This window comes from Pholis gunnellus (genome assembly GCF_910591455.1).
Source record: "Pholis gunnellus genome assembly, chromosome: 14".
NCBI classification, from domain to species: Eukaryota; Metazoa; Chordata; class Actinopteri; order Perciformes; family Pholidae; genus Pholis; species Pholis gunnellus.
The window spans coordinates 873,959-897,817 of NC_136541.1; the positions used below are offsets into that span (position 1 = coordinate 873,959).

Genomic DNA, 23,859 nt, shown 5'->3' on the forward strand with positions numbered 1-23,859 from the left:
ATATATACATATATATGTATGTATATGTATATATATGACATACTCAAGCTGAGACTATGGTCCATTATAGGAGACAGAAGGTTATAATCTACAACTCAAACCAAAACTATCTCGACTGATAAATAACACGAATAAATATTTATTCTGTCCCTTTAAAGCATTAAAATATATCTTGTGACGTTTATATTTATAAACGTATATCATCTTTATATAAATAATAATAATAAATATGTATATGAAATATTTATATGAAATCAAAACAATGTTAAGATGAATGTGAATAATAAATATATATTTTGAATAATAAAGATTTACGCTCAGTGACCACTTTATTAGGTACACGTGTACCGTCACTGTTCTGACGTAAATACGCCTTCAAGAAGTTTATAATGTTGTATAATGTTTATTATAGTATGTAGTTTATATCATGTTTTAACGACTTTATATAGAGTCAGACGGTTTAGTCCAGTGGTTCTCAACATAGGGGTCGGGCCCCTCCAGAGGGCCACCAGGTAAATCTGAGGGTCTGACGTGATGAAAGGAGAGAAGAAGAAAAATAAACTATTCTGATCTGATTGATATATATATATATATATATATATATGTTAAACAATGTGTTTTATTTTATAAACAGATTTTTTTCTATTTATTGATAATGTAAAATCTTATTCTGATAGGTTGAATGAATGCAGTGCAGTAAAGTGTTTCACTTGTCTCCTAGTCCCTAGCCTCCTTCACTCTGCTCTCTATAACATTCCTCTGATGCAGAGCGCCCTCTGCTGGTCACGTGGGAGCACAGCGCTCTGCTGACGACACTGCAGAGAGCTGCAGGAGCCGTACGTCACGAGCCCCCCCCCCCCCCGGGTACGGCACGGCACATCGCCATGGCGACCGGTCACCACAGTGTGAGGTCAGTGTTTCCATGGCGATGGAGCAGAGGAACGGTAATCCGGTCACGTGGACACAGAGCGGGGGGGGGGGGGGGGAGAGGGGGGGCATGTGTTAGCACGTGTGTGTGACCTCACTAAAGCTGCAGCACTCCTCCTCCTTCCTTCTCCTCGCTCCTAAGAGCGAATTTGGAATAAAGCTCCTCAGATCAACAACAACAACAACAACAGGTGAACACAAACACGACGTGAGGACACGCCCCCTTACTGTCCTGTCCTCTACTGCTGTCCTACACTTGAACTTATGAAATAAATCATCTTTAAAAACAGAACGTTAGAACCAACCGGAGAGTCGCAGGTGAACACATGTTCCTCCTCCTCTCCTTTCCTCCTCCTCCTCCTCCTCCTCTCCTCTCCTCCTCCTCCTCCTCGTGTGGTACATTTATATATAAATATATAATACATGTTTAAAAAGCTGCAGAAGCTGCAGATGGACACCAGCAACACATTCATCATCATGACTCCTCCCCTTTCTCTTGGCATCTTTCAAACGGTGCAGGCTCCTGATTGGCCGGCTGAGGGGCTTCTGATGTGTGCGCGTGTGTGTGTGTGTGTGTGAGGAGGCGTGGAGCAGCAGCCAATCAGGAGCCTGCCTGTCTCCCAGCCCCTCTCTCTCTTTATGTTTAAACCTGACATGAATATTCACCCGCCTGTACCTCATCCTCCTCCTCCTCTTCCTCCTCCTCTTCTTCCTTATGTAGAAGAACAGCAACATGGAGGAGCTTTGTGCAGCTGACACAATGGACTCCTCCTCCTCCTCCTCCTCCTCCTCCTCCTCCTCCTCCTCTGCAGATTTTAGGTTTGCAGTGCAGCCTCTCTGCTCACAGCTCAGGCTATAAATAACTCAGCAGCCATCTTAGCTTTTTGTTGTTTTTTGTTGTAACCCTGTGAAGGAGGAAGAGGAGGAGGAGACTGTAGGGACATGATGAAGGTCTTAGTGAGTCATGAACAGGTTCAGACTCCTGGTGTCCTCAAAGTGCTGTTGACCCAGAGCAGCGTCTGACAGGCAGAGAGCCAGACCAGAGTCCTACTGACCCAGAGCCAATGTGGTATACTTTAACTATATATATATATATATATATATATATATATGACAATAATCATTAGTTAATAGTTCTAAATGAGCTCCAGCTCAACCAACTACAGTAAAATCCTGTTTTTACATGAATGCACGAGTACTAATACTCTGATAGAATATATAATAGTACAACAGTCTGAATACTTTAGTTTACTGAAGGAACATTTCACTGTAACAGAGTACTTCTACTGTAGAGTAGTACTTTCCTGTAACAGAGGCTGAAACATGTGAATATTTAATATTTATAACGTGTCGACTCCATTCAGGTCTTTATTTAGCATTTAAACCAGCGTATAAACGTGTAACACATGTTTATAACACTAACTTCATTGCCAGCAGTCAGAGTTAATAATTCATTGACGTGGTGGTGTTTCCTGGAGAGCAGGTTCAGGTCATGACTCTGAGGTTCAGGTTGAACCGGTTCTCCAGAGATTAAACTTTAATTATTGTTTTACTGGTTTTAGCTCCACAAACTAAACTGAAGAGTAAATCATTAATAGATGTTTTTTAAGCAACAATCAAAGACAAACCGCTCCAGCGTTGATACTTTGTGTTCTTAGATTAGATAAACTAAATGTTTGAGATAATTACGAGACGTTGAGGATTCTCTTTATAGTATTTAATTACTATATTTGATCAGTTTTCACTGTTAAACATCACGACTTCATCCTCTGAAGCTTATTTCTTCAGTGGTGACTTTGTGACGCTAAAAGTCTACTTTCTCACATTTGATCATGAAGCTGGTGATTTATTCTTCATTTGAAGTCAACACGTCACTGAAGGAAGTAAAGACGAGTTAACTGATGAAGCTCAACGCGTCTGCAGAAGAAGAAACTTCTCAACGAGGGAACTGATTTATTCACAAAGAAACGTCTTCAGATTATGAGAACAAAAAGAAAAGACGGTCGAGACTTTCACCCACACCAGAGGAACCTTTCACAATAAAGTCCACCAGAGGAACCTTTCACAATAAAGTCCACCAGAGGAACCTTTCACAATAAAGTCCACGAGGAGGAACTCTGCAGGCTACAGTCTGTTTGAGGTTCGTAACCGCAGAAGAGTCACAGAAACCTGAAGAGGAGGAGGAAGAGGAGTCTCTCTGAAGAAGGAATGATGGGATGTCGGCTCTACTTCCCCAGCAACAAACTGAAAGAAAACAGAAAATCATATTCCATCATCAACGTCTCCTCTAATGAAGAGTTTCATCTGAGACCAGCAGTCATGTGACCACTAGAGAAACTGACTGAACTACAGACACACAGAGAGCGAGAGCGAGAGCGAGAGCGAGAGCGAGAGCGAGAGAGAGAGAGAGAGAGAGAGAGAGAGAGAGAGAGAGAGAGAGAGAGAGAGAGATTTGTGGTCTGGAGGGTTGAACTCACTCAAAGTTGTCTTTGTCCTGCAGGTTGAGCACCAGGCTGTCAGCGTTCAGGTAGATCTTGTTCTGGGACTGAGCCACCTGCAGGAGGAGGACACGGTAGAGCGTGAGGAGAGGAACTCAGCTGAAGGCCTCAGACACACGCACGCACGCAGTTCAATGAGCTTTTGTCGGATAAATTAATTTATTATAACTTTAATAGGAATGAACTAAAAGCATCTTTAAAGCCTAAAAACAACAACACTGGATAATAAGAAGTCAAAGAGTTGAAGCTGTGAGTTTCCTCTGACTTCTTCTTTACATTCGTGTTCATGTGGCGCCACCTGGTGGACTCAATGAGCTGCAGCTGGTCCCCAGAACCGGGGCTCTGGACCCGCTCGGGGACCACTGGGGGGTCTTCAGGGGGGCCGAGAGACGCCGGCCTGTTTAAACTGAAGACGCTTATTTTAGGAAGATGGAGTCACTAAGTGTGAAGTAAAAGCAAACGTTGCTCTTTAACAACGAGTCAATGAAAGCACAGAAGATGTGAAGGACCACCAGAGGACCAGAGGACCACCAGAGGACCAGAGGACCACCAGAGGACCAGAGGACCACCAGAGGAGGACCACCAGAGGACCACCAGAGGACCAGAGGACCACCAGAGGACCACCAGAGGACCAGAGGACCACCAGAGGACCACCAGAGGACCACCAGAGGACCAGAGGAGGACCACCAGAGGACCAGAGGACCACCAGAGGACCAGAGGACCACCAGAGGACCAGAGGACCACCAGAGGACCACCAGAGGACCACCAGAGGACCAGAGGAGGACCACCAGAGGACCAGAGGACCACCAGAGGAGGCTGTGATGGTCCTCTCGTTCATCTCAACATGAAGCACATTATCAGACTCATTCACGTCAGTAGATGTTCCACAGCTGGTCTGGTCCACTGTGTGTTCAATGGATTGGTTGAACTCAGAGTTCAGTCTCAGTTGTTGACTTTGTGTCTGATGATGTGATCGTGATGCTCTCGGGTGCAGAGGCTCTTCTTACCGTCTTGGCGATGTTCTGCGCCGCCCGGATCTTCCGGAGCTTCAGGTAACCCGGGTTCTTCGTCACGGCCTGACCCAGCTGCACACACACACACACACACACACACACACACACACACGGTTAGTGTGTTCACAGAGAACGAGTGTTACACACCCAACAACAGAGCAGCAGGATGAGCCGGTCCGTCTTAAGAAACAGCCTCAAACATGAAGATGATGAAGCTCTAATGTTCTCACGCTGACACGAGTTTGTGTGACGGGTCGTCAGTGTTAGAGATCAGCAGAACAAAAGGTTCCTTTAACTAGAACCTACGTTCTCTGGGTTTGTGGAGCTGCACCTTCAGTGCAAACACCTCGACGACAACAACAACTACAACGTTTGTACTTCCGCTAGAGACACATTCTAACAACTGATGCTTTGTTTTATTACTCTGCTCTATTTAGTATTTTAAAAGTTCAGACTTTAGTCTTCATCGTGATGAAGTTATTTCTGAATCAGTTTGTTGAGATTAAATCAGATAAATGTGAAGACAAAAGCACAACATTGACCACTGAGACGAGAAGTTTAACGATAGATGAGATGTACCTTAAAACGGTATTCAAGTACAAAATATAAACTCACAAAATGAAAGGTTTTTTTGTACTTCTAACAGAGTATTCTTACAGAGTAGTACTGCTACTTGTACTCTAGTAATACACACACGAGTACTCATGAACTCACCATCTTTGCCGCCTCAGCTTCTCCTTCAGCCTGGATGATCTTGTGTCGTTGGTCCTGTTTGGCCTTTTCTACGTAAAACTGAGCTCGCTGCGCCTCCTGCTGGGCTGGAGGACACACACACACACACACACACACACACACACACGAATGATCAGTTTTATGTTATTTTAAAGATTTTAGAACTTCTTGTGTTGCTGCTCAAGAAACAATATTTGTTTACAGACGAGAATAATAAAGAAACATGGATTATTATCTTCATAAACGTCTTTTCTTCATCACAAAATAATCAAAAAGAACCAACAAGAGCATCAATAAAACCCAAATAAACTACTTCATCACCTTTATATGAACTCTGTAAAGAAACAAGTATTAATCCTGACCAGCTGGCCGTGAACTTCCTGCTTCTACTCACCGACTTGTTTGGCCTCCACGGCGGCCGTGTACTCTCTGCTGAAGCTCAGCTCGGTGATCGCCACGTCGTCCAGGATGATGTTGAAGTCCTTCGCTCGCTCGAACAGCTCTCTGCGGATCAGCAGGGACACCTGGAGGACAAACACACGATCCACTGCTCTTATTTCACGAAAACACTTCGGTGTATTCGTCCTTTCTAGAGCAAAGCACTTCCTCCAAAGAAGAAATACAACATCGACCAATAAGACGGTTTCTCTCTTTAAGACGATGTCATTAATGATGTCATTAATGATGTCATTTGAGCCGATTGCTCGAGAAGTGCTGCGGTACCTGCGCTCTCTGCGTGATGAGCTGGGAGGCGTTGAACTTGGCCACCACGCTCTTCAGCACCTCGTTGACGATGGACGGCAGGACGCGCTCGTCGTAGTCTTTGCCGAGCTGCTGGTAGAGGATGGGCAGGTTGGAGGCCAGCGGCCGAGACAGAACCCTCAGAGAGATGTTCACCATCTGGAGGTCTGCCGGGGAAAGCGGAGGAACCGGCGTTCAACGCCGTAATACACGACAACACAAACATGTGTCCTCAAGGAAGAACAGAGGGGCCGTACAACAGATATGGTGTGAATACTGCCCCCTAGTGTCAAAGAGATGAAGTGTTACTTTTCAGCTCTTGTTCAGTGTTTTAATGAGTGAACTATTTGTGAGAGTCTCGTTTAAAAAGCTCTGATGGAACACAGCGACGGCTGTAAACACGTTTCTGGTCTCAGTCTGTGAGTCACGTGTTAAAGCTGCATTCTCTCTAGTGTCCACCAGGGGGCGACTCCTCTGGTTGTATAGAAGTCTATGAGAAAATGACTCTACTTCTCTCTTGATTTATTACCTCAGTAAACATTGTAAACATGAGTTTATGGTCTCAATCTCTAGTTTCAAGTCTTCTTCAATACAGCATGATGTTCATTTAGTAAATGATGGTCCATTTAGAGTCACACAGACCATAAAGCAGGGGATGCTTTAGGGGCGGGGCTACACAGTGATTGACAGGTCTCTACCAGAGACGTATACGTTTGAGAGTCTGACCTTTGCTTCCGGTGAGGGAGGAGATCTTCCTGGGTCTGGCTCTGATGTCGTAGATGACGGGATACTGGATCCAGGGAATCCTGAAGACAACGACACACGAGTTATAAATATATACACATATACACGTATATATTATAAAAGAGTAATATGACTCGTTTGACGTCATGTCTTCTGCTCATAAAATGAAAATCTGTTTTGTTGCTTTTTCTGATGAAAGCGTTCTTCACACGCGATGTGTTCAAAGGCCGTCGGAAAGATGAAACTGACAATAATGGCGGTTTTCACAGCTTCCGGCTGTGATGAACGGTGATGTTTTTGGCGAGTGGTTCATAGAAAACATGCTTTTTAAATTGTGAAACACGAATAATGACTGCAGCTCGCTCGGTAAGACCACGCCACTGTCCAGGCTTTTATTTTGAAAGTTAAAGGGTGGGGTCTAACAGGATACGACCGTCTTGTAGTCAGTGAGTCGACATCATTGAGTCGACATCCGCCCCAGATGTTGTGTGAACCTCTTCAGGAGACTCCTCCTACCTGAAGTGGAGTCCCTCAGAGAGGACGGTGTCCATCTGCATCCCTCCAATCCTGTTGAAGACGATCGCTCTCTGACCTCCTTCAACTACAGGACACACAAACGCACCACGACCAGTTCAACACCTCAACACACCTCCATCCCTTAAAGGAGACACTACAGGAGAATAGAGTAATACATATATTCAATAGGTATCACCATGAAACTAGACGTCAGAATGTTAAAGGTGAGTGACAGGTGTAAAAAAAAAAAGAATATATATATATATATATATATATATATATATATATGCATGCACACACACCTGTGTATGTTGCCTCCTTGACTCCATAAGCCAGCGCTCCAGCTCCCAGCAGCAGCTTCAGACCCAGTCCGGCTCCTCGGGGTCCGGCTGACATCCGGGACGCTATCTGACGAAGCTGCTGCAGGAAACCCTGAAAACACACAGAGACCAGGAGACTCAGAGACCAGGAGACACTCAGAGACCAGGAGACACTCAGAGACAAAGACTTTTAAGGACCAAATGTTGACAAATGAGGAAACATAGGAGAAGGACAGGAGGAAGGAGAAGGACACTTAATAAAGTAGACATGACAAAGAGCGACCTTCTGAACCATGTTAAAGGTTGACACCTCCTCAACTACTATGAAGGAGACTGAGACCAGTGCAGGGACTGAGACCAGTACCAGGAAGGAGGTGAGGAGGAGGGATGTGTGCTGAATTAAAGAAGAGATTCTGTTATTCTATAATGATGTTAATGCAGATGACAGTAATTTGATTTAAATTAGGAAACCACCCACACACCCACACACACACCCACACACACACACCCCCCCACACACCCCCCCACACACACACACACACACACACACACACACACACACACACACACACACACACACACACACACACACACACACACACACACACACACACACACACACACACACACACACACCTTTCTTTATCTCTCCATCTTTCATATCGGGCTTCTTCTCTGACCTGAATCTGTCTGAACTAAGCTAACGTTACTGTAACGGCGAGCTAGCTTTAAAGCTAACGTTAGCTTACACCACATAAGCCTGACTCACGTGTGACGCGCTGTACTAAGAACGCTAATAATGTCACGAGCCGGCGTGCAAAAGAGCGGGAAACAGCAGAACGGTTGAACCGAAGTGAAGGCAGAAATTGTGACGTGAATTAATATTAAAACTACTTACTGCGGGATCTTTACTCGCCATGCTCGTCCTCTCTCTTCAGTCAGCTAGGAAAAACAGGTGAAGAAGAAGAGTGACAAGGTCACGCGTGATGACGCACTTCCGTGGGCGCGGGGCAACATGGGAAATGTAGGATTTCACCGAGGTTGTTTGTAGTTTGACGGTGAAGGGCGAGGAAAGTTAGTTAATCATGTTCTGTTAAACTCGATATAGAATAAAATAAAATAAAATAAAATAATGGATGAAGAGTTCGGATTTCTAACACATTTGTAATCAAAATGTTGTAAAAATAAAAAAATATATTTAGATGTTTTGAAGTCATAATTGTATTGACGGTCTTCCATACTTTCGGACTTCGGTTCTCTCTCTCTCAGTTGCAGTTGCCTCCGTCGGCCGACGGTGAAGTTATAGGCTGCAAGGTTTTGCTCTCTCTCGCGCTGCTCGCTGATTGGCTCGCAGCTCAGTTCCTCCTGAGGAAATCAACTCCTTTTATAGTGTACGGAGCGGCCGCGCGCGGCTGTTTTCCGGGTTCACACTCACTCAGCATGTAGAGGAGGCGGACCCGCCAGGAGGGGAGACACCTGGACCACCGACACACACACACACACACACGGGATCGATCCGAGGATATCGATCAGCGATCAGTGAAGGTGAGGAGCGGGGGTGGGTGTAGTCCTCTATGGGTGGAACCTGGTCTAGGATCAGACCTCTATGGGTGGATCCTGGTCTATGATCAGACATGTCAGGTCCTGCAGACTTCTGCTGCTGCAGACTCAGGAACCAACTCTGACTTCAAGCTTCAACTCTTCGTTCCGTTTATAATAATAATAATAATAATAATAATAATCATAATAATAATAAGTACCGAGTCTCTCCTGAAGAGTTCGTTCTGATCTCGTTGTTGAATCTTCTCGGCGGCTCGCTGAAGGTACGTGACGACACCGTGTTTTTAAGTACACATAAAGTACACGTACCCAAGTACAGCTGTGGGGTACTTTGTACCGCTTTGAGGTACTTCTACTGCAAACTTTTACACTTTGAGCTGCACCGACGATGTGAGTAAAGTACTAATACACCGACTCACAAGTGGGAAGTACCTGTAAGTACTCAAGTACTACTTAAGTACGACGTTGAGGTACTTATACTCGAGTGTTTCCATTTCCTGCTACATTAAATCTCAGAGTAAATACAGCTTTATTTACTTTACAGATTATTAATCAGCTAGTACATGATGTATTGATATTGTTTAAGGTACACAGCAGTATATAAAGTACCTGCAACATTCATCAATGAGTATAATGTATTAATACACATTATTCTGTATCATGATTATTTTTAACTTTTGGTACTTTAAGTATATTATTGTGCACGACCTGCAACACAATATTTCTACACTGTGATAGTAATACTTTTACTTACTGAGTACTTCTTCCACCACTGCCAGCAAAATACTCCTTCACAAGTACTTCATTTCAGATATTAAAATATAAATAAAAAGATGTACAAGCAGCTGAATCTCAGATTATATTACTATACACGCACACAGTTATTATTGTAATACATTATTATTGTATTATTATTAGATCAATACTATTCGATTATTATATTAATATTATTGTATTAATATTGTTTTAATATTATTACATCATTCAACCATTATGATTTCATAATTATTTTATTGTTTTTATGATTACATTGTTTTTTTTATTATTTATTTATTATTATTATTATTATTTATTATTATTATTTATTTATTATTATTATTATTATTATTATTTATTATTATTATTATTATTATTATTTATTTTTATTATAATTATTATTTATTATTATTATATTACTATATATTCACACACAGCTGCTGCCTCACATTCAAACTGTTGAAGTGAAACGTGTTTATTGTTGATTATTGATTATTGATTCATATTTAATTCATCGTGTAAATGAAACGTCTTCAGGTTTTGATGGACGGTTAAATCAAACTGACCGTTATTGATTCTTCAGCGATCGTGATGTTCATGAAACTCTTTCATCTTTATGGAGCAGAGCGTCTCTAATTCATCTGCAGATCAGAACAACTCATTATGAATGTGTTATGAACAGACACCTTTAATAAGGAAACATGTAAACAGACGTGTGCTAGTTTCTTCTTCTTCATTGTTCATGAGTCATAGAGCAGCATGCTGAGGTGATGTCGTTAAATGGAGTAAATTAGATTCAAAGACACATTTTAAAGCTGAAGTCACTCCTTCGCTCTGTTTGATGTTGTTTCAGGCTTAAACAGTTAAACTCTGCAGAATGACAGCATGTCTCTGCCTCTGCTTCACTTCCTGTTTTAAATTTAGGCCTGACTCTCAGAGGCTTCATCGCTTCCTCTTCTGTGTTCTTAACAAGAAGACGCTCACTAACAGCTCACTTTCATTTGAGTTTGGCTTCAGACTTTTACCCTGACAGGAAGCTCATGTTGTTCACACCAGAGCTCAGTTTGTTGATGAAGGGCTGGACGTGAAGTTTACGTTTGGACCAACAGACCAGTTCAAAGCGTCTCAATGTGTTCTGCTCACATTCACAGTTCAGTCTGTAATAACACTGTAATAACACGTAGTGGTTCAGTTTATTAAGTACAGCGTGTTGTGTTCTTGTGTCGATGTTTAGATGTTTAGATGTTTAGATGTTTCAGTTTAACTGAAGTGGAACACAAACTTCCACCTTCACTGGTTTCATTCACTCTTTTTCATCCAACGTTAAAACATTTCATTCCAAATGTTCCTGCAGATACTGAGCAACTATCTCCTCCTTCTTCTTCTCCTTCTTCTTCTTCTCCTTCTTCTTCTCCTTCTTCTTCTTCTTCTTCTTCTCCTTCTTCTTCTTCTTCTTCTTCTTCTCCTTCTTCTTCTCCTTCTTCTTCTTCTTCTTCTTCTTCTTCTCTTTCTCCTTCTTCTTCTTCTTCTCATCCCTCACTCCCTACCCTAGTGTTCTCATGTCTCCTTGCCTCCTCATCCCTCACTCCCTACCCTGGTGTTCTCATGTCTCCTTACCTCCTCCTCCCTCACTCCCTACCCTGGTGTTCTCATGTCTCCTTACCTCCTCCTCCCTCACTCACTACCCTGGTGTTCTCATGTCTCCTTACCTCCTCCTCCCTCTCTCACTACCCTGGTGTTCTCATGTCTCCTTACCTCCTCCTCCCTCACTCACTACCCTGGTGTTCTCATGTCTCCTTACCGCCTCCTCCCTCTCTCACTACCCTGGTGTTCTCATGTCTCCTTACCTCCTCCTCCCTCACTCACTACCCTGGTGTTCTCATGTCTCCTTACCTCCTCATCCCTCACTCCCTACCCTGGTGTTCTCATGTCTCCTTACCTCCTCCTCCCTCTCTCACTACCCTGGTGTTCTCATGTCTCCTTACCTCCTCCTCCCTCACTCACTACCCTGGTGTTCTCATGTCTCCTTACCTCCTCCCCCCTCACTCCCTAGCTGTCCGTGCTGGATCTGTCCTCGTTGTTTTAAAGCTTAATAAGTTGTTAGCATGACATCATCCAGCTATAAACCTGTCTGGTGCAGCTAGTAGAGAAACGTGCTGCTTCCCTTTAGCTCGTCTGCTGTGTGACTGGGAGGTCAGGCTGATCTGGGATCAGCTCTTTCACTGAAGTTTCTCCTCAAACGTCTCCTCTCAGACGGGTCTGTAGAGACGAGTCCTGATGAGGACGCTCAGGTTCAGGGTCAAAGCTGAGTCTGTTTGAGGCTGATTGTACGTCATAAATAAATAGTAAATATAGTAAACAAACAAATAAACATTTTTTAATGTACTTTTATGTTCATTTATTGACTCCGCTTTATGTTTCCAGATTCTTTTTTCTTATTATTTCACAGATTTATTCTTTATGACAACATGTAGTGTGTGAATGATTCTGAGCTTATTATTGAAGGAGAGAAGAAGAACAGCTGATGAGTCTTTCATCATGTTGATGTTTATATTGTTATTGGTTCACTGTGTGCTGCAGCAGCATGGGGAACCTGATCAAGGTGCTGACCAGAGACATCGACAACAACGGAGGCAACTTCTTCCTGGACTTTGAGAGTAAGACACACACACACACACACACACACACACACACACACACACACACACATTCTCTCACACACACACACACACACACACACTCTCGCACACACACTCACACTCACACACACACAGAGACACACTCTCACACACACACTCTCACACACACACACACACACTCACACTCACACTCACACACACACACACACACTCACACACACACACACTCACACTCACACACACACAGAGACACACTCTCACACACACACACACTCACACACACACACACTCACACACTCTCTCACACACACACACACGCACACTCTCTCACACACAGACACACTCTCACACACACACACACACACTCTCACACACACACACACACACTCTCACACACACACACACACGCAGACACACACACACACACGACACACACACACAGACAGACACACACACACACACTCTCACACACACACACACACACCCTCTCTCTTGTCTGACGTGTGTGTGTGTGTGTGTGTGTGTGTGTGTGTGTGTGTGCAGACGCTCAGCCCTCCCAGTCGGAGACGGCGGTGTGGGAGGAGGTGAACCAGACGCTGACGGAGGCTCGGCTCGTCCTGGAGGACCTGCAGACCTACAGAGGAGCGGGGGAGGAGATACGACAGGTGAGTACCTCTACTGCAGTACTTTAAGTACACATTTCAGGTACTTGTACTTTACTTGAGCATTTTCTACGACAGCTGGAGCTTCTTTATTGAGCGTGTGTGTGTGTGTGTGTGTGTGTGTGTGTGTGTGTTCAGGCCATCCAGAGTCCTGGGGTGGAGGGGGTGCAGGAGAAGGCCTGGTCCGCTGTGGTTCCTCTGGTCGGTAAACTGAAAACCTTCTACGAGTTCTCACAGAAGCTCGGTAAGAACCTCGAGAACGTCTCACTTCAGATAAACTTCTTGTTCTACTTCAGAGGACTCAAAGCTGCAGCAACATCTTCACTTCCTCTTTGTGATCAATTCATTTGATCAATCGACGCTCCTCTAGCGCCTCCTTCAGGACAAGCTCCACCACTGAGGAGGTGAACATGAAGCTCCTGAAGGAGGCGCAGAGGGATGGAAGTGATTCAGGAAGTGTTTCCTGTTTGAGACAAAAATATGATGTGATCTCTCCTCCCTCTCCCCCTTGTCTCCTCTCCTGTCTCCTCCCTCCCTCTCCTCCTCTCTCCCCTCCTGTCTCCTCCCTGTCTCCTCCCTCCTGTCTCCTCCCTCCTGTCTCCTCCCTGTCACCTCCCTCCTGTCTCCTCCTCCCTGTCTCCTCCCTCATGTCTCCTCCCTCCCTCCCTCCCTCCCCTCCTCTCTCCCCTCCTCTCTCCCCTCCTGTCTCCTCCCTGTCACCACCCTGTCACCTCCCTCCTGTCTCCTCCCTCCTGTCTCCTCCCTCCCTCCCCTCCTCTCTCCCCTCCTGTCTCCGCTCTGTCTCCCCTCCCTGTCTCCTCCCTCCTCCCTCCTCCCTGTCTCCTCCTCCTCTCCTCCCTGTCTCCCCTCCTGTCTCCTCCCTCTCCTCCCTGTCTCCCCTCCCCGTCTCCTCCCTCTCCTCCCTGTCTCCCCTCCTGTCTCCTCCCTCTCCTCCCTGTCTCCCCTCCCTCCCTCCTGTCTCCTCCTCCCTCTCCTCCCTGTCTCCCCTCCCCGTCTCCTCCCTCTCCTCCCTGTCTCCCCTCCTGTCTCCTCCCTCTCCTCCCTGTCTCCCCTCCCTCCCTCCTGTCTCCTCCTCCCTCTCCTCCCTGTCTCCCCTCCCTGTCTCCTCCCTCCTCCCTCTCCTCCCTCTCCTCCCTGTCTCCCCTCCCCGTCTCCTCCCTCTCCTCCCTGTCTCCCCTCCTGTCTCCTCCCTCTCCTCCCTGTCTCCCCTCCCTCCCTCCTGTCTCCTCCTCCCTCTCCTCCCTGTCTCCCCTCCCTGTCTCCTCCCTCCTCCCTCTCCTCCCTCTCCTCCCTGTCTCCTCCCTCCTCCCTCCCCTCCCTGTCTCCTCCCTCCTCCCTCTCCTCCCTCCCTCCTCCTCCTCTCCTCAGAGTCCAGTCTGCGGTGCCTCCTGGACGTGCTCACCAGCTCTGGTTTGAGTCCGACTCAGCATCTGGAGCAGAAACAGTCTCTGGCTCGTCAGTTCGCTCACATCCTTCACTTCACGCTGCGCTTCGACGAGCTCAAGGTCTGCTCACCTCCTCCTGCACCTCCTTCTCTACAACTCCTCCTCTTCTTTACCGCCTGTGTGTCCTGCACCTCCTGAACTTCCTCCATCTACTCTACCTCTTGCACCTCCTGCACCTCCTCTATAACTCCTTGTCTGTGTTCCAGATGACGAACCCGGCGATCCAGAATGACTTCAGCTATTACCGCCGAACCATCAGCCGCATGAGAATCAACAACCTTTCTGTGAGAGCACAATGAACAATGTCCTGGAAACAAAATATATATATATATAAAACAAACTGACGTGTTCAGAGGTTTATTTTTATTTTTACCCCCCCCCACCAGGGCAACGCAGGTAATGAGGTCAACAACGAGTTGGCCAATCGGATGTCTCTGTTCTACGCCAGCGCCACGCCGATGCTGAAGACACTGAGCGACGCCACGTCAAAGTTCGTCTCCGATGTGAGTCCAAAGATTCATATTTATGTTAATATTTATATTTAGATTTATGTTTATATTTATATTTATATTTATGTTTATATTTATGTTTATATTTATGTTTATATTTATGTTTATGTTTATATTCATGTTTATATTTATATTTATATTTGTTTATATTTATGTTTATATTTATATTTATGTTTATATTTATGTTTATGTTTATATTAATAGTTATGTTTATATTTAGGTTTATATTTATGTTTATGTTTATATTCATGTTTATATTTATATTTGTTTATATTTATGTTTATATTTATATTTATGTTTATGTTTATGTTTATATTTTAGTCATAATAATATTATCATGATTAATAATGTTTTGTTTATTATTTATTGTCATAGACATAGAGGTACATACATGAAGTTTGACTTCTGCATTTAACCGTCCTCAGCTGCTTTAAAGCGGTTTGGGACTCTTTGACATGCGGACAAGAGGAGTTGGGAATCGAACCGACAACCTTGTGGTCGATTTTAAATTCAAGATGAAGCCTAAAATCAACGCAGTGTTTTTGTTCTGCGTGTTGATGTTATTCTGTTATTCTGCTGCAGATGAGAAGCTGTGCAGTCAAATAAATAAAATAAACAAAATAAACAAAATAAACAAAATAAACATACATAAATAAATTAAATAAATTAAATAAATTAAATAAATTAAAAAGGACGACCTGCTCTACCCAATGAGCTACAACCTCCAAATAATATAAAAAATAAAAATCAATACCATGAAAAAGAGTAGGACACAGACCTCCAATGAGTGAGAAATGTATTAATTTAATGAAAACCGCTTCATATTAAAGGTGTCATCAGCGTGTTGTTTTCACAAAGCTCCAGCAGAGGGCGCCGTCACCACATTTATCGCTAAAGGAAAGTTAAAATACAAGTATTATTGTAATACTGTGTATATTATTATCAGAACTCCTTTAATTAATTATTCTTATATATTTTATTATTTTTTGACATTGGGACATTTATTTCAATGTGTTTGTTTCTGTATTTTATTTAATTATTTCATTTAAATTTGCATTATATTTTAAATGACAATCTTCACATTTTGATTTTATTGTATTGGCATTTCTGTTTATTATTATTATTATAATATTATTATAACAAGAAGTATAAGCAGTGGTGGAATGTAACAAAGTACATTTACTCAAAATACTGTGCATAAGTACAATTCTGCGGTACTTAGCATCTTATGCTACTTTATCCTATAAATAATATTAATATAATAATAATAATAATAAGAAATATTTATTACATTTATCTGACAACTTTAATTACTCTACAGATTAATATTTTACTTTTGATCGTGATGTGAAATGTGTCACAGATTAAATTACTCAAAGATATATAAAGTAGAATCAGCTTCTCCTGCAGCCGCTTCAACTGTAATAATGATAATAATGATAATAATGATAATAATGATAATGATAATAATAATAATGATAATAATAATAATGATAATAATAATGATAATAATAATAATGATAATAATAATAATGATAATAATAATGATAATAATAATAATGATAATGATAATAATAATAATCAAATCTCCAAAATATTAGATTATATCATATATTATTACATTTATATTATATTATTTAAACAAAGAGTACTTTTACATTTTTTACTTTTATTTAAATACTTTTTCTAATAACATGCAGTCGTGTTTGTTTATTTCTTGTGGTGATTGAATAAAACTTTATTGTCCTTCTGTTCAGAATCAAGACGTTCCGCTTGAAAACACGACCGACTGTCTGAGCACGATGGCCAGCGTTTGTAAAGTGATGCTGGAGACACCGTGAGTTCTGACGTGTTCCTAAACGCACCATCGCAGCCGCCTGCCTGCAGACATGAACCAACACTGTGTGTGTGTGTGTGTGTGTGCAGGGAGTATCGCAGTCGCTTCGCCAGTGAGGAGACGGTGTTGTTCTGCCTCCGTGTGATGGTCGGCGTCATCATCCTGTACGACCACGTTCACCCGGCCGGAGCCTTCGTTAAGACCTGCAATATAGACGTACGTCAGCAACACACACACACACACACATACACACACACACACACACACACACACACGTTTTGTCGTTCAAGGGCCGTCGGAAAGTTGAAAATCGGACAAACATTCAACACATCTGGAGATACGAGGTTTTTCATGAAGTAACTTCTATATAATAATAGTAATTGTTCTTGTTTTCAGATGAAAGGCTGCATCAGAGTGCTGAAGGAGCAGCCGCCCAGCAGTGTGGAGGGATTACTCAACGCTCTCAGGTCTGACTGTCCTCAAACGCACCACAGAAGTCACAAACATTATCTCCTCATGTCTGTTCTTTTACAGGCAGAATTCCTGATGGATGCTTTTATTGAGTTACCTTTAAACGTCCCTGCAGGTATACGACCAAACACCTGAACGACGAGGCGACGTCCAAGCAGATCAAAAACATGCTGCTGCCCAATTAACTCGATGCGTCCGGAGCGAAACAGGGAGACAAAAAGTGTTGTGGTCCAAATTTCAAAAAGAACTACTGAACAAACCTTTAGATAATATTTCTTTGTTTAACCTCAGATTTTTGTTTTTTTTAAACTTTTTTTATAAAGCTGTTTTTGTTTTGTTGTTTGTTGTTTGATCCAAGAAAAGATGTAAAATTGTTCTCGAGCTGCATTCACGTCTCTTCAGATTTACATCAAATACGGCTGTTTATTCCGACATCTTGTGGACGTTCAGAATATAGTTCACTTCTTCAGATTATAATTCACTTCTTCAGATTATAGTTCACTTCTTCAGAATATAGTTCACTTCTTCAGATTATAGTTCACTTCTTCAGATTGCTGTCGTTGGCCCATGCATTGACTGTGTTGGCAGTCCTGCTAGCGCCCCCTACAGGCTGCAGCGTTCATCACATTTTTCTATGACATGATGATTAACACCACGAAGAGACTCAGAGGTTTCACTTCATTCACTTTTGAAACGGAGCTACAAACAGTCCAGTGGTCGTCGACACTGTTCATAGCTTCAGCCGGTGTTCTGGTTTAACGAGTGCCCGTGTTAACTGGTGACTCTCAGCATGCTGGTACGAGAAACCACGGACGCATTCGGTTGAAAATCACCCGTTAAACTGGAACACACTGCTGCTCTGAATTCTGCAGATACTTGAGTCGATTCGGACAACCGAACACGGAACAACCAGACAATGCTGGTAACAGTTCAAATTCAACGTTTAAAGTTTCTAAGACAAAGATATAAATACGTTACTAATATTATTATATTTACAATGACAAGTAACCTGAAATTAAGTACTTAAGTATGAAGTATCCCCCATCTCATAACACCTCGTCGTACTTCTGCTGCTACTTTGGTGAAAGTAACGTAAAAGTGTTGTAACTTTCTAAAGAAAGTAACTCGTAATATGTAATAAATAACATTTGGACTCAATGCGGCCAACAGTTGAGGATAAACACGTGGAACTATGAGATCAAGTGATCAATATCTTCATGTTCAGCCACTAGTGGGTCAAAATGAACAACTTAACCAACAACTGACTGGAACCAGTTGAACATTTGTTCGTCTGGAGTGACGTGAATGCAGCTTTCCGCCAACCTTTTTCCAGAACTATTTTCAAGAAGCCAGGAACCTTGTTCTCGTTTAGTTCCTCGGGCCGCAGTTCCTACCTCAGATTTAGTCTCTGTGGCCGAGGTCGAACTTTTCAGTTTCACAGTTTTACTTATTAGTTAAAGCGAAGATCTTAAAGGTTTGAATACGGTTTATTCCAGTTTAACTTCATTGGTTCTTTGGGTAACGGTAGAACAAAAAGTCCGTTTATTTCACCTTTTTGTTTTCTCTTCCACATAAGTGTTTGTTTGTTGGACCCTAATTTCTATTTGCTCAACCAGAACTTCTGTTTTCTGCCAAAGAAAGAGCAATTAAATCATGAAAAAATATATTTTTGAATGTGAGTATTAATCTAGAAACCAAACAAAGGAATTTAGACTTTAGATCTTCACTCTCCTGCAGATGGACTGTCGCTTTAAAATACAAGACTCTTATAATCAAATATTAACATGCACTGCTGCAGCTCTCAAATACAACAAGTTTTATGAATCAATTACATTCTTAAATGAATTATGAGAAACAAGAAGGGAAAGATGAAATATATTTAAACCTGCGCCTGGAAAACGTTCCCTCTCGATGACCGATCAGCACGGTTGAACTCACTGATTTTATCTTCAACAGACGTTGAACAAAAATGTTTTTGTTTTACAAGAGAAAAGACTTTAAGCATGAAGACTGACTGGTTGGTTTCTGGTTAAACCTCGACCACCTCCGATGTTTCTATGGAAAGAATCTTTAACAATCCAAAACAACTAAACTCCTAAAAACCAATCAAGGACTTTTCAAATTGTCTCATTTCTGCATCTTGTTAGTAATTATCTCAAACACATTTCTGTTGATCTCAAACTTGATACGGTACGGTATAGACAAACAGTAGGAATTATTTACATATATATATATATATATATATATAAGCTAGATGGATAATATAGTTAACTCACTGGCTACTTTGGAATTAGCAGCGACAAGGAGAATCACTGTGACGGAGACGATGCGGTACGAATACGAGTCATGACTGGAAATCTTTTTTTATTATTTTGCTTTGTGTGTTAACGCCACAGCGTCAGGGATGATATGGCATTAATTGTTTTTAATGATGTTTGTGTTGGCCGAAAATAAAGATTTTACATTTTTAAAGAAAAATCTGATCCTCCTGTTTCTTTTTTCCCCATCAGTGTTTTCTAAAAGCTAAAATGAGAAGTTTACTGGACAGAGACATGTGACGACCTCATTATAATGAAGATAAAACAATAATGTTCATCTGTTTTCTATTGTTGATTGAGGAACAGTCGTTATTTTTAAATCCGTCTTTAGACTCATCGTTTCACTTCTGCTTTTCATGATTGTTTTTATTCTGTCTGGCGTTAATTCTGGTCATCATTGTTTTTTTTAAAGTGATCTATAAATACATGTACTGGGAATGTAACACACTGGATTTTAACTACTCTCCTGTGACACAAAATGTTTTTATTCTCACTGAGATGTTATCTGAGGTTACACCCACCCAACACGACCCGTTAGTAAATGTCCCGAGGCCTGCTGTTGGTTTGCAGCTGTGGGATTGGAAGCCTCTTCTGTAACGCCATAACACAGAAACCTTAACCTAACACCATGTCTGAATCCTCAAAAAGGCAGGAATGAGCATGTCCTCACAAACAGGGACTAATGGGTACGGTCCTCACGAAGATAGAACACAAACACACACACACATACATGCCTTAACCCCAACTCTTACCCAAATCTAAACCTAACTCAAACCTGAACCTTAAAACCAAGTCTCAACCCTCAAACAGGCCTTTGACGAAGTGAAGACTAAATGTCCTCACTTGGTGGGTTAAAAACTGTCAGTCCTCACTATGTAGCAAGTACAATAACACACACACACACAGATACATGGAATGTGTGACTTCCAGTCAGAGGTTTTTCCCGGGAATTAACTATCAAAGAATCTGAACACTGTGTGTGTGTGTGTGTGTGTGTGTGTGTGTGTGTGTGTGTTATTTGATAACCGCATTCCTATCAGTCACACAACAGAATCTGAGGACAAACAGATTTGTACAAACTACAAAACTAACAATTTAACAAAAATTTCAGCCTGATTTTAAACTTAGTTTGGGCAAATATATATACAGTATATATATTATATATATATTATATGTATACATATATACATATAATATATATACTGTATATATATTTATAAATTCTTGAGAAAATAAACGCATGATTAACTTTCTGCAGGTCAGAAAACGATATAAATCATCTAGTTTTAAGTGTGGGGGAGGGGCTGTATTTTTCATAAATGTATGTAAAGTGTGTTGAAGAAAAAACTAATGTCAGTATCAATGTTGAGTGTTTATACAAAACAAATATATATATATATATATAGAGCGGACGTCTGTAGTCACGGTTAGCAGTAAATGCTATCCAGTAGGACAGATAGTTCAGCCACCAGCAGAGCTACGAGTGAGAACACACAACGAGGGAACGAGTGAGAGACGTGTTGACCACATTTATGGATCATAATCTAGTGAACCTTTATGTGTAAGTGTTGATTTTAAAGTAAATTTGATGTGTGAGAGAGAGAGAGAGATAAAGACCTGCAGCGCTGTAACTAAGTCTGAAAAATAAAACTTCTAAAACTTTCCACTAAATGTGTGTTTGAGTTCATAGAGGAAGATTTTAGAGAAGATCTTAAGTATCAAACACGACCTTTCATTATTAAAGACTGCTTTATTACTCTGTCGTATTTTGTTTAACTAAGCAACCAATCTACTTCCTGTTTACACCGTCATGCGCATGCTCAGTGTACGTTAATAGTCACGTGATATTCGTTTTCTGGTGTGTTAGTCTGGACGGAGATCAATGCGAAAACGGTGCTGAAACGCCGTGTGGACGGAGAACGTTTTTGTTTGAAAACTCCGTTCACGTTTAGAATCGGAGTCGTGTGGATGTACTCTGAGCCTTGTCACACAAAGAGATCTTTCTGTGTTACTCTTGCCTGTCTCTGAGAATCTTCACACCTAAAGCTTCTCTGGTTGAACTCAACCCCACTCGAGTTACTTCCTCTTATCAAAGCAAAAGGCAGAGATACCCACATGCTCCTGTTACCACTCTCTTAGGTACACAATCATATGTCACACATGTGTAAGGCACATCAACTGAATCACAGTAGAAATGTACGAGCACAGCTACATGTTCTATCACAAGAGAGAAGATGAAGCAGGAACCTGACGAATAAAATCCTGACTCAGCCGTTATTTCCTCAAAGTCTTTCCAGCCTCCGTTTGTTCTGGTGACTCATCACGGACAGAAAATGACTGAAGAGAAAGAAACTTTAAACTTCTCCTCGCTCCTCTTTCAACAGACGAGTCAGGTCTCAGGAACGACTTCCTGCTGAACAACAGTTCATCATCATCATCGTCATCATCAGGGAAACAAGCTGCAGAGCAGCGACTCACTCTGCTGATGTTCTCTTTATTTATTCACGTATCCTGATGTATCAACGATCTGTAATAGTTCATTCTAGACTCAAACACTCACTGGAGCTCCTCATGAGGATTAATCCGCCGCTGAAAATAGTCCCCCAACAAAAGTCACTATAGTTGCTACAAATCCGTTTTTTTTGTCATTGTTGTTTCCGCAAAACGGCAAAAAATCTGTTTAATTTCGACGTTTCTGAACCAAAAATATAATTCATGAATCTGTTTCATTTCAGCCGAAGAAAGGAAAAGTGCCTCAACATAAACATAGGAAGATAAATGTTTATTCTCATCGTGACGTTTGAATCTTATCTTTATGATAAGTGTGTGTGTGGAGATTAGATGTCCGAGCTGTCTGATCCAGGAGCAAGGCCTCCTGGGAAACCTCAGGTGTGTCTCACCTGAGATCAGAGAGACAGGAAGCTGGGGGCGGGACTTCTCGCTTTAATCAAATATCTGCTGTAACTGTACGACGTCTCAGAGTAGACCTGATCCTCTATGTGAACCAGTCTCAGTGTAGTCCTGATCCTCTATATGAACCAGTCTCAGTGTAGTCCTGATCCTCTATATGAACCAGTCTCAGTGTAGACCTGATCCTCTATGTGAACCAGTCTCAGTGTAGTCCTGATCCTCTATATGAACCAGTCTCAGTGTAGACCTGATCCTCTATATGAACCAGTCTCAGTGTAGACCTGATCCTCTATATGAACCAGTCTCAGTGTAGACCTGATCCTCTATATGAACCAGTCTCAGTGTAGTCCTGATCCTCTATATGAACCAGTCTCAGTGTAGACCTGATCCTCTATATGAACCAGTCTCAGTGTAGACCTGATCCTCTATATGAACCAGTCTCAGTGTAGACCTGATCCTCTATATGAACCAGTCTCAGTGTAGACCTGATCCTCTATATGAACCAGTCTCAGTGTAGTCCTGATCCTCTATATGAACCAGTCTCAGTGTAGTCCTGATCCTCTATATGAACCAGTCTCAGTGTAGTCCTGATCCTCTATATGAACCAGTCTCAGTGTAGTCCTGATCCTCTATATGAACCAGTCTCAGTGTAGTCCTGATCCTCTATATGAACCAGTCTCAGTGTAGTCCTGATCCTCTATATGAACCAGTCTCAGTGTAGTCCATCGTTCTCTGGCATTTTTCACGTCCAACACAAAATCCACAACGTTTCCAACAAAATAAAAGCACATTTGTTTTTTGTCATGCTTTAATGAGGTCATGTGACGCTTCTAGCGCGATGAAAATGTGCTAAAAATAAAAATAAATTCCCTTTTATTTGGACTTCAGTTTCAGGTTATAACAAACCAAATATAGACGTTAACATAGTTAAATATTGCGTCATGAAACAGCCTGTTTCCTCTCTGTGGTCGTCCTACGGTGGCCTGCAGGGTTTGCTATCATCACCTGTGGCAGTTAAAAATAAACCTGAGTTTATTATCTCAGATCATCAGACAGCTGACTGACTCGCTCCACTTCCTGTCATCAACGTTAATACTCACAGAACACGACCTCGTTCTCTTCCTCTCGCTCTCCTTTCTAAAACATTTGGGTTCAAAGAAGTACTTTGATCTTTTACTGCAGTTAAAAAGTACTAATACCACGGTGTAGAAATACACCGATGCTGCATTCAAAATGTCAG

The 23,859-nt window shown here is 42.1% G+C and overlaps 2 protein-coding genes across 5 annotated transcripts; one reads left to right on the forward strand and one right to left on the reverse strand.

Annotated features, from left to right (window-relative positions):
- Positions 1–2,866: 2,866 nt before the first annotated feature.
- Positions 2,867–8,491, reverse strand: phb2a (prohibitin 2a). Its single transcript, XM_079173283.1, has 10 exons — positions 8,390–8,491; positions 7,474–7,603; positions 7,172–7,256; positions 6,638–6,717; positions 5,894–6,078; positions 5,565–5,694; positions 5,153–5,256; positions 4,433–4,510; positions 3,405–3,481; positions 2,867–3,171 (listed from the first exon to the last, which is right to left on the reverse strand). Exons 1-10 carry the CDS (start codon positions 8,408–8,410, stop codon positions 3,153–3,155), a joined length of 909 nt encoding a protein of 302 aa, XP_079029409.1. The 5' UTR covers positions 8,411–8,491; the 3' UTR covers positions 2,867–3,152.
- Positions 8,492–8,805: 314 nt separating this feature from the next.
- On the forward strand, positions 8,806–19,869 carry LOC306706375 (CYFIP-related Rac1 interactor B-like). Of its 4 annotated transcripts, none has more exons than XM_079173435.1 (11): positions 8,806–9,036; positions 12,388–12,464; positions 12,990–13,111; positions 13,247–13,352; positions 14,498–14,634; positions 14,781–14,858; positions 14,961–15,077; positions 16,841–16,920; positions 17,010–17,136; positions 17,317–17,387; positions 17,507–19,869. In XM_079173435.1, exons 2-11 carry the CDS (start codon positions 12,392–12,394, stop codon positions 17,574–17,576), a joined length of 981 nt encoding a protein of 326 aa, XP_079029561.1. In that variant the 5' UTR covers positions 8,806–9,036; positions 12,388–12,391; the 3' UTR covers positions 17,577–19,869. The 4 variants fall into 4 exon arrangements, with proteins under 4 accessions (XP_079029561.1, XP_079029562.1, XP_079029563.1 ...); XM_079173436.1 differs by having other exon boundaries at positions 12,391–12,464; XM_079173437.1 differs by lacking the exon at positions 8,806–9,036 and adding an exon at positions 9,121–9,314 and having other exon boundaries at positions 12,391–12,464.
- The last annotated feature ends 3,990 nt before the right edge of the window (positions 19,870–23,859 follow it).